Source organism: Hyla sarda, chromosome 6, assembly GCF_029499605.1.
Source record: "Hyla sarda isolate aHylSar1 chromosome 6, aHylSar1.hap1, whole genome shotgun sequence".
NCBI classification, from domain to species: Eukaryota; Metazoa; Chordata; class Amphibia; order Anura; family Hylidae; genus Hyla; species Hyla sarda.
This window is the reverse complement of record NC_079194.1, coordinates 255,051,515-255,066,168: the sequence shown is the minus strand read 5'-3', so window position 1 is coordinate 255,066,168 and position 14,654 is coordinate 255,051,515. Positions and strand designations below refer to the sequence as shown.

General features: G+C 41.9%; 1 protein-coding gene across 4 annotated transcripts in view; it reads left to right on the top strand.

Annotated features, from left to right (window-relative positions):
- Nucleotides 1-14,654, top strand: part of CDHR5 (cadherin related family member 5) — a 137,863-nt gene that overhangs the window by 79,768 nt on the left and 43,441 nt on the right. For all 4 annotated transcript variants that reach the window (XM_056527002.1, XM_056527001.1, XM_056526999.1 and 1 more), the window contains 5 exons: nt 1,224-1,314; nt 2,657-2,754; nt 3,471-3,677; nt 6,312-6,428; nt 13,641-13,707. In XM_056527002.1, coding sequence (XP_056382977.1) covers nt 1,224-1,314; nt 2,657-2,754; nt 3,471-3,677; nt 6,312-6,428; nt 13,641-13,707 — 580 coding nt within the window. The remainder of the gene's footprint in view (nt 1-1,223; nt 1,315-2,656; nt 2,755-3,470; nt 3,678-6,311; nt 6,429-13,640; nt 13,708-14,654) is intronic.

Here is a 14,654-nt window from a genome sequence, read left to right as displayed (position 1 = left end):
TCTTTTCTTCTGCTGCCGGCTGTAGCTTTGCTGCCGACTTCCCCAGCAGGCGCGACGTCACTGACGTCTGCTGGGCTCTGACTTCTGCCCTCACCTCATCTATGCTGCGCTCCTGTCGGGAGCGCGCATAGATGAGTGGCCAATAGCACGGCAGGCTGCTCTGGGGTCTGCTCCTCCCTGTTTAGCAGATCATGTGCTACCCAGGGAGGAGGAGTACAGGAGCATCGCCATCCTGCCGCGGAAGATATCACTGCCGAGGGCAGGCTGTGCGCGAGGCAAGTGAGCCAATGCGCGCAACCCCGGCACTCATAGCGCTCGCTCCCGCCTGTCTGATTATCAGGCAGGGAGCGAGCGCAAGCTGACGGAATTAGGACCGATTGCCCGGCCAGAATCGGTCCTAATTCAGTCGTGACGTCATGTCAGGCTGCAGCCGGCCACTAGGAGGGAGACCCCTAGTGGCCGGTTTTCAGATGTAAAATAAATTATTTTAAACAGAAAATGAATAATTGATATATATAAGAGATGTGTTGTAGTACATAAGTACTACAACATATTAAAAAAAAGTTGGTGACAGTGCCCATTTAAACGTCTCCCATTTAGTGTCAGTATTCTTGTTTTTGAGGACATTATCCCATTTTATATTGTTAAGGGCTTCTCTGAGTTGATCAAACTTTGCCTTCCTAAAGTTCATTGTTTTTTTGGCCCCTCGAGAGATTTTCTTATTGAACAACAAGTTATAATGTATTATATTATGATCACTATTTCCCAGGTGTCCTTTTACTTGCACATTAATTACACTGTCAGATCTGTTGGTTAATATTAAGTCTAGTAGGGCGCCCCCTCTGGTTGGGCCCTGCACCATTTGGGACAGATAATTGTCTTTTAGCTATAGTCAGAAACCTGTTTCCTTTATGAGATTCACAGGTCTCAGTCTCCCAGTTTATATCAGGATAAAGTCCCCCATTATTATCACCTCATTCTGATTTGCTGCCATGTTTATTTGCCTCAGTAATTGATCTTCTGCCTCTTCCATTATGTTTGGTGGCTTATAGCAAACCCCTATCAGAATTTTCAATAAAGATAATCCCAAAAGACATATACCCCACAATATAAGCAAGTATAAATAGAGAAATCTGTAGAATGTTAGCAGATGATTGCATCAGAATAATGTAATAGTGTGTGGAAATGGACATGGCAATAAAATAATAATATTTTTCTTTTAGACTCAGCCGCTTCAGTTGTTGCCTGGCCCTTTATATGCTGTGGATGGAGATTATGGCATTGGTGACCCTATTTCCTACAGTATTGTTAGTGGTATGTAAAAAATGTTATGTAATTATATAGAATACACGCTGCCATTGGCAGGACAGTGGGTTTCCCACATAAACTAACAGAAAACAACAAAACATTTGGTGATTATTGAGGATCCAATGGAGTGTGAACCATTGGCTCAACTTTAATTGCATCTCTATAGCCATACCACATGTTATACATTCACAAAGGATAATTCTTAACCCATTATGATACCTAAGTGTTCAGATGACTAAAGTCTTGAATCACTTGAAATTACCTCTTATCTATTGTGTTTATTCTGCTAACGGTGTTTCATACTCCAGTCTAAAAGAGTTACTCTCATTTAGTTAAGACATGTCAAAAATTAAGATGGGTCAGGGTCTTAGTGCTGACTCCAGCTAATTACTGGAGGACACCGGAGGCACAGTGAGAGGGCTGAAAGTGAGTAGGTGTTTCTTTTTTATGATATATATATATATATAATAAAAAATAAACACCTACTCACTTTCAGCCCTCTCACTGTGCCTCGGTGTCCTGCTTTAGCCCCCCTTCCAATCCTCTTCCGGATTCTGGGGGGGTCGATACATCCCCCTTCAGCCCAGATTATCACTGATCGCAGCCATGTCCCGCCTTGGCCAGTGATAGGCTGAGTGGCATTGTAATGTATTGGGCCCAGGCCCCAGGAAGATGAACGGGGCTCGAGTCCAACCCACCGGATAACCCCTTTAACCTTTGTTGTCTGTGCAACTTGACAAAAGCTAATTTAAATGACAGTAACACCCCCAACAGTGCCCACTGTGCTGAATTAAATGAGAAGTGTGTGCTTCTGATCAAATCTGGGTGCATCTGTGCCCTCTGCATATTCCTACAATCTACACCAGCTAGGAACTGATGTAGATTTCCGCTACAACTTACACTAATCCTGGTGGGAGGGGTGGCATTAATTGTAGTAAATCTTCCGTTGAAGGGCATGCCAACTTTACATGAAACCACTGTTTGAAAAGTGCCACGGCTAGTGTGAAGAAGCTAACAAAGTAGCAAATTTTTTGCGTAAGCAAGCACTTGTGGAAAAATAGTCTTTTCACCAAAACACTGGTGGATATATAGTTCCTATGGGTGATACACCTCTGCCAGAGTAAGTAGAGGAACCATGGGGTTGAGGCCTGAAACTTCAAGCACTAACAAGACATGAAGAACAATAACTATCTAATATCCGATAACATGTAACCTACAAAACAATGACTTTTACCTTTTTTTTCTGGTAATTTCTAATACAACATTTCTGGTAGGGGTTCTTTAGCCTTTATTAATTTGTGCTATAGTTTAATCTATTACCAATACCTTTGATCTTATTCTTGTTTAGGGGATGATAACAGTATTTTTAATATAAACATTGACAGTGGAAACATTACAATGAACAAGCCAGTAGACACTTTGGAAACATTTCTGCTGCAAGTTATGGTAGGTATGGATGAACCTGTTAAGCATGCTTGTTATAGAGTACTAGAAATACTAAGCCATTACAGAAAGATTGTAGCACAAGACAATGTGATAGCAAATGATAGAATATAAAAAAAAAAAAAAAAAAAAGTCAGCATAGTGTAGGCCTTGGTGACGTCACATGACCATGTCTTCCCATTACTGCAGCAAAATGTAATGCATAATACAGCCATCTGATTTTACATTACTATTCATGAGACATCACAGAGACCCAATGAAGATCAATGGGGTAAATCCAAAATGATATTAATTCAGAAAACTCTCAAGGGTTTTAGTAGAACATAAGATACTAGATGCAGACAGTAAACTATTAGAATTCATCTGGATAAGTATTCTGTTTAGCTTGATATATATATATATATATATATATATATATATATATATATATATATATATGTATATATATATATATATATATATATATATATGATGACATATACAGTTTGGCATTATATATGTAAAAGCATCGTATATCACATTGAAGCATCATATATTATATGTGGATATGGGCATACACCGTAAACCATTATATATTACATATGGACACCTATAGTGTCAGTGTTACAATCTGAATTCTACCTTTATACAGTGTATTTGCATTTAGCCAACAACTAGAAAGAAACATTTTCTCATATAATTTTTCATTGTGGTATAATAGGATATTACATCTTTTCCAGGCATATCAGACTAATGATGAAACAAAATATTCCACCACGGCAGTCCAGATTGAAGTAAAGGAAAAAAACAATTTTCCACCAACATTTCAGAACCCCAATTACTATGGAACCATCCCTTTAAATGCAGGATTGAGAAGCTTTGTCCTGGACTCTGGTGACCAGACTAAACAACTCCAAGTGTTTGCCACCGATCTAGATTTTCCAGATGTATGTACAGTATTTCTCAGTAGCTTATACAGTAATACAATTATTCAGCTTTATTCAACAATATAATGCAGTGGTTCCCAACCTGGCGTACAAGTACCCCCAGGGGTACTTAGCAGTTCTACAAAGGGTACTTAAAAAAAATCGGCGGCCGCAGCTACTGGTCACTGCTTCTAAAGTGACCAAATCCACTTAAAATAAATAAGCCATGGCTCTTGGTAAGCTGACATCAATGCGCCAAGGACAGGAGGATAGCAGAGGAGCAGAGCGGGCACAGGGCTGCTGTGAGCAGTAAGTACCATTAGCTTCGGTGCTCCACTGCTCCTCCTGACTGGAGACCTACTGCTATGAGCCATAACAATAAGTCCCCAGGCCAGAGAAGCAGTGATGCACCAAAGCAGGACAGTTTGGGGGCTTACAACTATATATATATATATATATATATAGGGGCCTGTTTATTGGGGCCTACAGCGATACATGGGGGCACAGAGGGGCTTTACTACTTTAGGAGCAATAAATGGAGGAAAAAAGCAGAGGTAGCGCCGGGTGCGGTGTAGGTCTTTAGCAGGTGTAGGTGGGTACCCAGTTGGGGGTAGCGTATTCCTTGCCGGTGGTGGTAGCTTGGTATGCAGGCGAGCAGTGTGAGGACGGAGCCCAGAGGAGAGTCCGTAGAGTAATGCAGAAGTATTGGAGGAAAAAAGCTGCGATGGCGCTCCCAAGGAAGTAACCCAATAAAATAATTTATTCTTACAGCATAAGAAATCAAAGAAAATAATAAATAAATGTAAAGCAAGACGCGTTTCGGGAATCACAGCTCCCTTTTTCAATTGCAGGTGGTTGCTGTATGCATGCAGCAACCACCTGCAATTGAAAAAGGGAGTTGTGACTCCCGAAACGCATCTTGCTTTACATTTATTTATTATTTTCTTTGATTTCTTATGCTGTAAGAATAAATTATTTTGCATCAATACCCACGACTTGGGTTACTTCCTTGGGAGCGCCATCGCAGCTTTTTTCCTCCAATATTACTACTTTATGGAGACACAAAGTGAGAACTATTGCTGCGTGGGGAAATAAACAGAGGGAGCTTGTAAACAGGTGGGTATTGTACTGGAGGAAGAAGCCTAAAATGTTTGTTCGGCTGGTTCTGTGGAAACAAGTCCTGTCCTAGAGAAATCTTAATGGCGGTCTAGGCCAGATAGTGAAGAAAAGGAAAAAGCCACTGGGTGGCTCTGTTCTGTTCCCTGCACAATTCATTCAGTTAGTTTGGTCTCTTCCTGGACCAGCAGAAGACCAAACTCAGGAAGTGTGTACAGGGCATGGCGAGACACAGCTCTCGCAGGCTTTAGTGACAGCACTCCTGCTGGGGAACGCCCACTTTCTCCTGCTGGGAGCAAGGGGAAAGGTATGATACAGAGCTTTTCAAAGCTTGGAAAAAAATTTAAGGGCAAGAGGGGTGTAAGGAGTAGTTTGGGAGAATAATCTGAGCTAGTTTAGAAAATATGGTTTGATGATAGGTACTCTTTAACAAAATGTCTCTTATATGGGGGTAGAATATATTGGGAATAGGGTCAAGGGCAACACAGAATGGTAAAACATTTTTGGAGTAGTTGGTTCACAAATACTCAAATACATATCTTGCAGTGAAGGATAAAGAATGGTTACCTCTATAAAACTGCATATAAATAACAAATACTGCATCGAACACTTTCAAAGTGAATACACACCCCAGGCTAAATCCAATTACAAACTCCAGGCCAGACCCCCTAATATAAACCCCATACCTCACCTAACGCACACGCCATATTACTGTACTTTATTTTTTGGCTGCTATTCACTCCATGTTTTGTGTATTTTACTCAAATTTAGAATTTTACTAAAATTTAGAATTTTTTTATTTAAAAAATAATGGGGGAAGGGGAGAGGGTTATTTGAGTTTTTATTATAATGGGATTATTTTTATTTATTTATTTTTTACACTTTTTTAGTCCTCCTACAGGACTTATACAAAAAATCCTTCCATTGCTTCTACAGTACACTGAAATATTATTTTATAGTACTTTTATTTTTACCCACCCTTCAGAGAGTTCCTGCCAGCCATGAGAACCTATTGGCCCCTGTGACTGGAACAGCACCTGTCATCTAACCACCTAGATGTTGTGGTCTCTATTTATTGCAGCACCTAGGGGGTTAAACAACCTGCATGAGAGTGGTCTACGATGCCAGCTACTGACGCAGCTGCAGATGTTGGGAATGGGTTAACCTCACTATTGTTTATGCTTTTATTCTGAGAGTAAATTCTTTTGACCTATAAGGGTACGTTCACATGAGCGGATCCCCAGCGCGTATTACGCTGTGGATCCGCCGCTGAAGGACCGCTGTATGCTGCCTTTACAGGAGCCTGCTCGGAGCGCCAATCCGCCGCTATGAGCGGACACACTACGATATGCGAGTTGCCATGTCTGCTTGTAGTGGTGTATTGCCACTCCGAGCAGGCTCCTGTAAAGGCAGCATACAGCGGGCTTTCAGCGGTGGATCCGCAGCGTAATACGTGCTGGGGATCTGCTCGTGTGAACGTACCCTTAGACATCATTTAGCTGACACTTTATGTATGTATATGTAAACTTTGTTTTTCAGGAATTCAATCCAGCTGTCACATACAGGATAGAAAACAACCAAGATTTTGTTATTCTTCGTGATGGATACATTTTAACTGACCGTCTATTCACTTCTCCTGGCAACATTGTGTTTCTAGTAAGTTCCGTTAAGAACAATTGCAAAACAAAAAAGAAAGTGAACCCTTTGGAATTACATGGATTTCTACATTGATTATTAGTAAAATGTATAAAATGGGGGTACACTCTCCTCAAGTCTGGGCTTCATTGTCACCAATAAATGGGTGTACATAAAATATAAAATACATGTAAAAAATTATGTAGATCCAGTGAATTAATTTAAAACAATTTATTATGTCAATGATTGTAGTGCTTGTGGTGTCCTTTGTAGGGCCCTTACATCAGAATCACCACGATAAGCAAGGTAGTGAATGTATAAAATATTTATACAATGAAATAAAATAAAATAGACATACTGTATAATATACAGTATAAAAAAGTGCTGGTATCCCAGTGTGGCAAATAGTCTGTATCGCTTATAGATGTATACATGGAGATCGTGCCTTGTATTGTTGATTACAAATAGTCTTGGTAACATTGTCTCTGTATAGCTCGTATCTGGTCAGGATACTGCATGAGGCAGCATTGGCCCCTATGTTTCAATAGAGACTCCCTCATAGAGCTGTGGTGAACCACGAGAGTTGTGGTGTCTGGGTTGTTGTGGTGATGTAAGTGCAGGGTCCCGTTGTATTAACCCTTAGATGTTGTGACGCCAGGGTTTGGTTTCCTTAGTGTTAATGGTCCCACTGCCAACCGTCCCAGAAACGGTAGGGAAAATAACGGAATGTCCACAGCAGACTTTATGAATAAACTGAAGAACTTTACTTGAAGATTTTATGCAACAGTCTTCATACATAACAGTCTCTTGAGAGGTAATGGGAATGTAGGTTCCTCACAGGTTTTGCTGGGACTCTGAAGCAATGAGCTTTGATGCAGACTAATTATAATATTTGAGCTGGTAGTAGTCATACAGGATTTGATAGATTGAGCTTGGTAACACACGGTTTAGTGGCTGCAGGATTCTTAGGCTTTGGCCTAGATGAATTGAGATTTCTGCTGAGATGTTTGTGCTTCTTTAATGTCCAGGAGATAAGAGCAGGAACTAAGAGAGAATATTTAGTGGCTACAGCCCTTTATATAATAAGGGACTGGACAAAGCTCATTGGTCAGCAAACCTGTAAGTTATGAACTCAGTGAACTCTGGGAACATCATATGACCCTGGAAGGTCCTTAAGCAATTATACATTACAACTGTACATCACATGACCTGAGAAAGGACCTATACATATATATTTCCTATACATTAATGCTATCTATATATATATTAAACAATATACAATTTATATGAGGCGACCAGGGGTAAGCCCTGCAGGAGAGCCTTAATGGAATGAAGGGACTCTGGCTGAGGGGACTCTAGACAGGGACAGGACCAGGTCCTGTACCAGGATACCACAAACCCCCTTACTTGAGAAAAGTCATCCTCGACGTAGGTCCCCTAAGGTAGAGGGACGGAACGGCCATAGGGCCGAATGCAGTCCTGAGCATTAATACAAATGTCCATATTCAGACTGTTGATGACTAAATACAGAAAAATATATAGAGTCTCTGTGCATGTAAGAAACGTCCATACAGGCTATAAAAATTAATATACAAACAGGATTGTTGGGGATTGGATCACGAACAGGATGGTATACATTTATCTCCATATCCTTTTGGTATATCCATTTTACTTTACTTTATTATGCACCTATTGACTATGCATGACATTTAATAACAATTAACATTTGCCTGACATTTGACTTTTTTTCTTGACTGACAAACAGACTAATACACGACTAGAAGTATGTATAATGACTTTGGTGTTTCTACATACCGTAATAAATCTCACTATCAATTTTTTTTCTTTTTTTACATACCTTAGATATTATACCACACACATTATTATACCACCTATTATTTTCTAGAGTTATACACTGGTTGCGGATTGAGATGCCTGAGGCTTTCTGCCCAATGCCTTAGCTACTAGGGTCTATCAGTACCACACACTAGAACTCTTTACTGGATAACAAGGAGAATACTGTTACCTTTTTGGATATGTGTATTTTTAGTTAGCTACAGGAATACCTTCTGGCCAGGATGAGCATCCTTAACACGCAAAAGACAAAAGAACATGTTAGTGCATGACATTAGTGCATAACAGTGGTATGGACTGAGTTATAGCATGTTACAGTCCCTAAGACTTAATTTTTGTGGTTGTGAGATATATATATTTTCTCTGATTTATGTGTACTTAATTCTGAATATACACTAATGAAATGTATGTACTGTGTGTACACTATATTTATGAATGTTGTCAGTCTTGATACCTAATTGGTATGTTTTGATAGGCGTTAGTGAAGGGTGGCATTATGGTTACTCCCAGAGGAACTGGGAGGGCACCTTTATGTAAACACTATAACACCTGGAAAATAGATGTACTTTTGTGTACAGGGATTGGATATTTCTGTACAATAACCACTTACATGTGTTTGACATTTTATGTCCACAAACATTTTATTTATTAGAACACAAGGGCTACTTGATAGCAGCACAACATTTGATGCATTCAGGTAACATTTACCTGCTGTAGGGTGCAACATTTTATGCAGAAATTGATTACTAGGAGGATATTTACAATAACAGACATGCAAGGATCAGCAGTCCACCTACGTTATGAGTCCAAAAAACATCACGACTTTTACGGGAGTCGGGCATAAATTTACAAGAATCTCCTCAGGCAAGGGGTCTCTCGGCCTGGGGTCGGGCACAAGCTTAAGAAGCGGTTACATTGCTGAACAAGTGAACTTCTTGGCATAGTCCTGCCAGGCAATTCCTTTTAAAAAGTTTACCACACGAAGAATCTGTAGAGAATAAAGGTACTGGAGTACCAACAGTTAATGGCAAGCAGAGAAGAAAAAATTACTTAGAATGAGAACTCACTCGACTCCCAACCTCGACTCCAGCTCTGAGATATGTAGCGAGGAGCACGAGGTTGGGACGCTCTCATAGGCTTAATAGCAGTGCCATGAGACATTGGTGAGTCGAGACTGCGACACTGAGGGGTTAACGCTCACCACAAAATTTATAGCAGCCGCTGAGGCTACTGGTATACCGTTGGTGCCATTTGGTCTGGCCTCACCTCCTTAAGTGGAGTAGGCCGTGGCACTTCCGTTGGTGCCTGCTGGTCAGGCCACATCTCCAGGCATGGAGTAGGCCTAGGCACATCTGTTGGTGCCTGTTGCTTAGGCCTCACCTCCTCAGAGGTAGTAGATCTGGGCACATACGTTGGTGCCCGCTGCTTAGGCCTCACCTCCTCAGAGGGAGTAGGCCTGGGCACATCCTCTGTTAGAGCTGTTGCAGCAGAATAGGATCTCGGTAGATATTTGGGATCCATGACAGGTACTCTGTACTCCTCTTCTTCATAGGCTGTGTTAGGCAGCCTCATTGGCCCAATTCCGTGGGGATCTGCGTCCCAGTCGTCCGAAGGGAAGTACGTGAAAGGTATCTGAGTCCCTGGTGATGCCCCTTTCGGGGTAGCCGGCCACTCGTCGTCCTCCGGTAGCAGGGGTAGGTTATGGGCCTCCTTGGCCCCAAGGGACAACTGCTGCAAACGGTCGGCAAGATCTTGAAAAAGTTGTGCTGCGGCCGCGGCAACTTTCCTCTGACTCGGGCCATCTTAGGACTCTCTTAACGTGTTGCGGTGGGCTCCGCCATTTCTGTACACCTCGATGCCATCTCGAGACTGTAGAGGTCTGGCCGCATGGCTTCTTTTATATGGGGCTCCCACAAGATGGCCACCAGCCAGAAGGACGTCATTGGTGCAGTTCCGACTTCCTGTCCTCCGGCAAACACAAGCATAAGATTACAGTTTCAATTCAGCATTGAAACGTGTACTTGGTAGCCACGCCCAGGGGCAGGTCGCGGACCAGAGCAGGACTTTTTTGCGCGCTTTTCTGGTAAGTCTTTAACCCTTTCTGGTACTTGTTGTAGCGGAGAGCGCAGCATGGCTTCGCTGCGAATTTTGCACATGGCCACAGAAAGACAATCTTCACCTCCCCCCTTACTTTTTCTTGCACCCCAGATAAGCAAAATCTCAACAATAAAGTCCCGTACACTTCTGGGCGCAATTGTATTCGCTACATGTGATAATTCCAGACAGTTCACAAAGCACATCTCTGAATAGGGGGAGGACTATGGCTTTTGTCAGGGTAGCAAAGTTCTTTAAGGCACACACCTGTATCCTGTTCGTAAGACGCCAAAAGAGTTGTGGAGAACCAGCAGAGTTGTGGTGTCTGGGGTGTTGCGGTGATCTAAGTGCAGGGTCTGGGTGTATTAACCCTTAGATGTCGTGATGCCAGGGTTGGTTTCCTTAGTGTTAATGGTCCTACCGCCAACCATCCCAAAAACGGTAGGGAAAGTAACGGAATGTCCACAGCAGACTTTATGAATAAACTGAAGAACTTTACTTGAAGATTTTATGCAACAGTCTTCATACATAACAGTCTCTTAAGAGGTAACTGTAATGCAGGTTTCTCACAGGTTTTGCTGGGACTCTGAAGCAATGAGCTTTGATGCAGGCCACTGTGCTACTAATTATAATATTTGAGCTGGTAGTAGTCATACAGGATTTGATAGATTGAGCTTGGTAACACACGGTTTAGTGGCTGCAGGATTCTTAGGCTTTGGCCTAGATGAATTGAGATTTCTGCTGAGATGTTTGTGCTCCTTTAGTGTCCAGGAGATAAGAGCAGGGACTAAGAGAGAGAATTTAGTGGCCACAGCCCTTTATATAATAAGGGACTGGACAAAGCTCATTGGTCAGCAAACCTGTAAGTTATGAATCCAGTGAACTCTGGGAACATCATATGACCCTGGAAGGTCCTTAAGCAATTATACATTACAACTGTACATCACATGACCTGAGAAAGGTCCTATACATATATATTTCCTATACATTAATGTTATCTATATATATTAAACAATATACAATTTATATGAGGTTACCAGGGGTAAGTCCTGCAGGAGAACCCTATGGGAATGAAGGGACTCTGGCTGAGGGGAATTTAGACAGGGACAGGACCAGATCCTGTACCGGGACACCACAGAGTCATCTGTGGTAAACTTGACATCTCCCCAACAGAGTTCTAATCTACTTAACAAATCTGAATGGTGGGATCTCACTGCAGGGAGGGTCCTGATGGGAAGTGGATGCACACACAGGGGCACTTATCATTAAAGGGGTACTCCGCCCCTAGACATCTTATCCGCTATCCAAAGGATAGGGGATAATATGTCAGATCACCGCGGTCCCGCTGCTGGGGACCTCGGGGATCCCCACTGCGGCACCGCGCTATCATTACAGCACAGAGCGAGTTTGCTCTGTGCATAATGACGGGCGATACAGGGGATGGAGCAGTGTGACATCATGGCTCCGCCCCTCGTGACATCACGGCCCATCCCCTTAATGCAAGTCTATGGCAGGGGGCGTGACGACCGACCGCCCCCCTCCCATAGATTTGTATTGAAAGGGGCGGGCCGTGACGTCATGAGGGGCGGAGCCATGACGTAACGATGCTCCGGCCCCTGCATTGCGCGTCATTACGTGCAGAGCGAACTCGCTCTGTGCTGTAATGATAGCGCAGTGCCGCAGCGGGGATCCCGGGGATCCCCAGCAGCGGCACCGCGGCTATCTGACATCTTATCCCCTATCCTTTGGATAGGGGATAAGATGTCTAGGGGCGGAGAACCCCTTTAAGGGTTGTAGTACACTGCCTGACTACTGCCAGACATAAGCAATGATCTCGTAGATTGGCGCTTGTTTTCTGACCCTATTACATAGCTCAGTATTGGCAGCCAGGGCTGCATTAATGATAGATTGTTTGTGAACCCCTTTACTTCTGCCATTTGTTTCACCCTATTACAAGGGAAAATGTGCAGCCAACAATTAAGGATTTTTAAACCTTTGAAAAGTCAGAGATCAATTTATGAACATGTGTTTGCTGGTCCAACAGCTGATTGCTGGGCCTATTACATGGGGCCTATTATAGGGCACTAACCCCTCAAATAATTTAGGATACTGTAGCTATGCACTGTACGCATATTTACTTACTATAAAAAATGTTAAAAAATGGTGCAAGATTGGGAATATGTAATAGGCAGCATTGAGGGGCCCGGCCACTAGATCTATTCAGCCATTCAGCCTGGAACTTACCTCAAGACCAATGTCGGGCATCAACGACAGCCTAGTAAATCCAATGCCAGGCTTTCCTAGAGTTTTTTTTTTTTTTGGGGGGGGGGGGTCACTGATGCAGCACCTCTCCAGGGGCGCCTTGGGCACTAGGTATGCCTCTGGATGTAGGCTGTACCAGGCTTAGTATGTTTATGTATCATATGCTGCCAAGTGCAAGGGGATGTTATGCTCATAGCGCGATGCAGAAAGGTGAATGTACATCTGTCTCACCTGCATTTATGCTACAATATCCATCTCTTCTAAGTGCTCATCTGAGGGTTCCCGAATGTCTTCTCTGGTGCCTATGTTAAATAAAGAAATCCCATTCTATACTTTTATTGTGGGATAAATCTATTTAAAGGGGTACGCCTGTGGAAAACTATTTTTTTTTCCATATCATCTAGTGCCAGAAAGTTAAACAGATTTGTAAATTACTTCTATTTAAAAATCCTAATCCTTCCTGTACTCTATGCTGCAGAGGGTTTGAGTTGTTCTTCTCTGTCTGACCACAGTGCTCTCTGCTGACACCTCTGCCCATGTCAGGAACTGTCCAGAGTAGGAGAGGTTTGCTATTGGGATTTGCTCTTACTCTTTGCTCTTGGACAATTCCTGACATGGACAGAGGTGTCAGCAGAGAGCACTGTGGTCAGACAGAAAATAACAACTGGAGCACACAGCAGCTGATAAGTACTGGAGGAGTTAAGATTTTTAATAGAAGTAATTTACAAATCTGTTTAACTTTCTGGGACCAGTTGATTTAAAAAAGAAAAAAATTATTTCCCACTGGTGTATCCCTTTAAAAAGGGCAATAGACAATGCTTATTTCTGCACAAAAAGGATATAATGTTGTATACCAAATAGATGGGTGGCCAATAAAATGTCTTTTGCTATCCGCGAGGTGACTGAGATGTATCAGTTGAATAGACAGTGTACAGTGTTAGCATGCCTTTAGTTTGGCACAGATGTGTTTTGGATATATCTTGCTTGCTGTAATAATTCACAGGTGTTTTGTCTTTTAAAAAGGTTACTGCAACTGATAGTACCACATCCGAAAGCACCACGACAACCGTTACAATTGAGATCACCCCAAGTAAGTACATAACACCGTTGTATATTATGTGAGATTACTGGCATATTCATTGAGATATTGTAGAAAACTCCAATGGCTTTATAAGGTACATATATTATTATACATTAAAAAAAAAAAACAGTCTAGAGTGGTGCACAGCGCAAAAGAACACCAAACACAGAAATTCTATACCTACACAATTCTGTGGGATTCCTCTCACCACTTAAAGTTTTTTTAAATAAAAACATTTTTGTGTAGGTTTCGCTAATAAATCTATAGGACTTTAAGAAAAACCTATGGACATGCACTTTATCAGGTTAAAAATTTCTTTTTAAGCTGTTTGAGTTTCTTCATGTAAAGTGTACAAATTTAACAAAAGGTTGGTGAACTAAATGTGTGCCCGAAAAGGCTTTCGTTAAAATGCTTGAAAGACAAATTGTGTCTTTACTAACTAACGTAAAAGAACAAAAGAAAGATAAATTAATCTCTGATAAAATGGACTATGACATGGACAAAGTTTTTGTACAATACTGTGAAACATTTGGGGTCTCGCCATATTAAAATGAAAAAAAAAAAAGAGTCTTCGACTGTTGGACTAAGTGGGACTAAAAATAAGAATCTAGCCACTTAACGACACAGGACGTATATTTCCATCCTGCGCCGGCTCCCGCGATATAACGCAGGGTCACGCGGTGGTCCCGGCGCTAACAGTAGCCGGGACCCATGATTAATACCGGACATCACCGATCACGGTGAAACGGATGGCCCCAAAAGTTACATAATGGCAGGTTTTTTTTTTCCAATTTTGTTGCACAATGATAATTTTTTTTTGTTTTGCCATAGATTTTGGGGTAAAATGACTGATTTAATTACAAAGAATAAAATTAGATATAATTAAGAATTAAATAGAATTGGTGGCGCAAAAAAAAAGCCATCATATGAGTCTGTAGGTGCAAAATTTAAAGGGT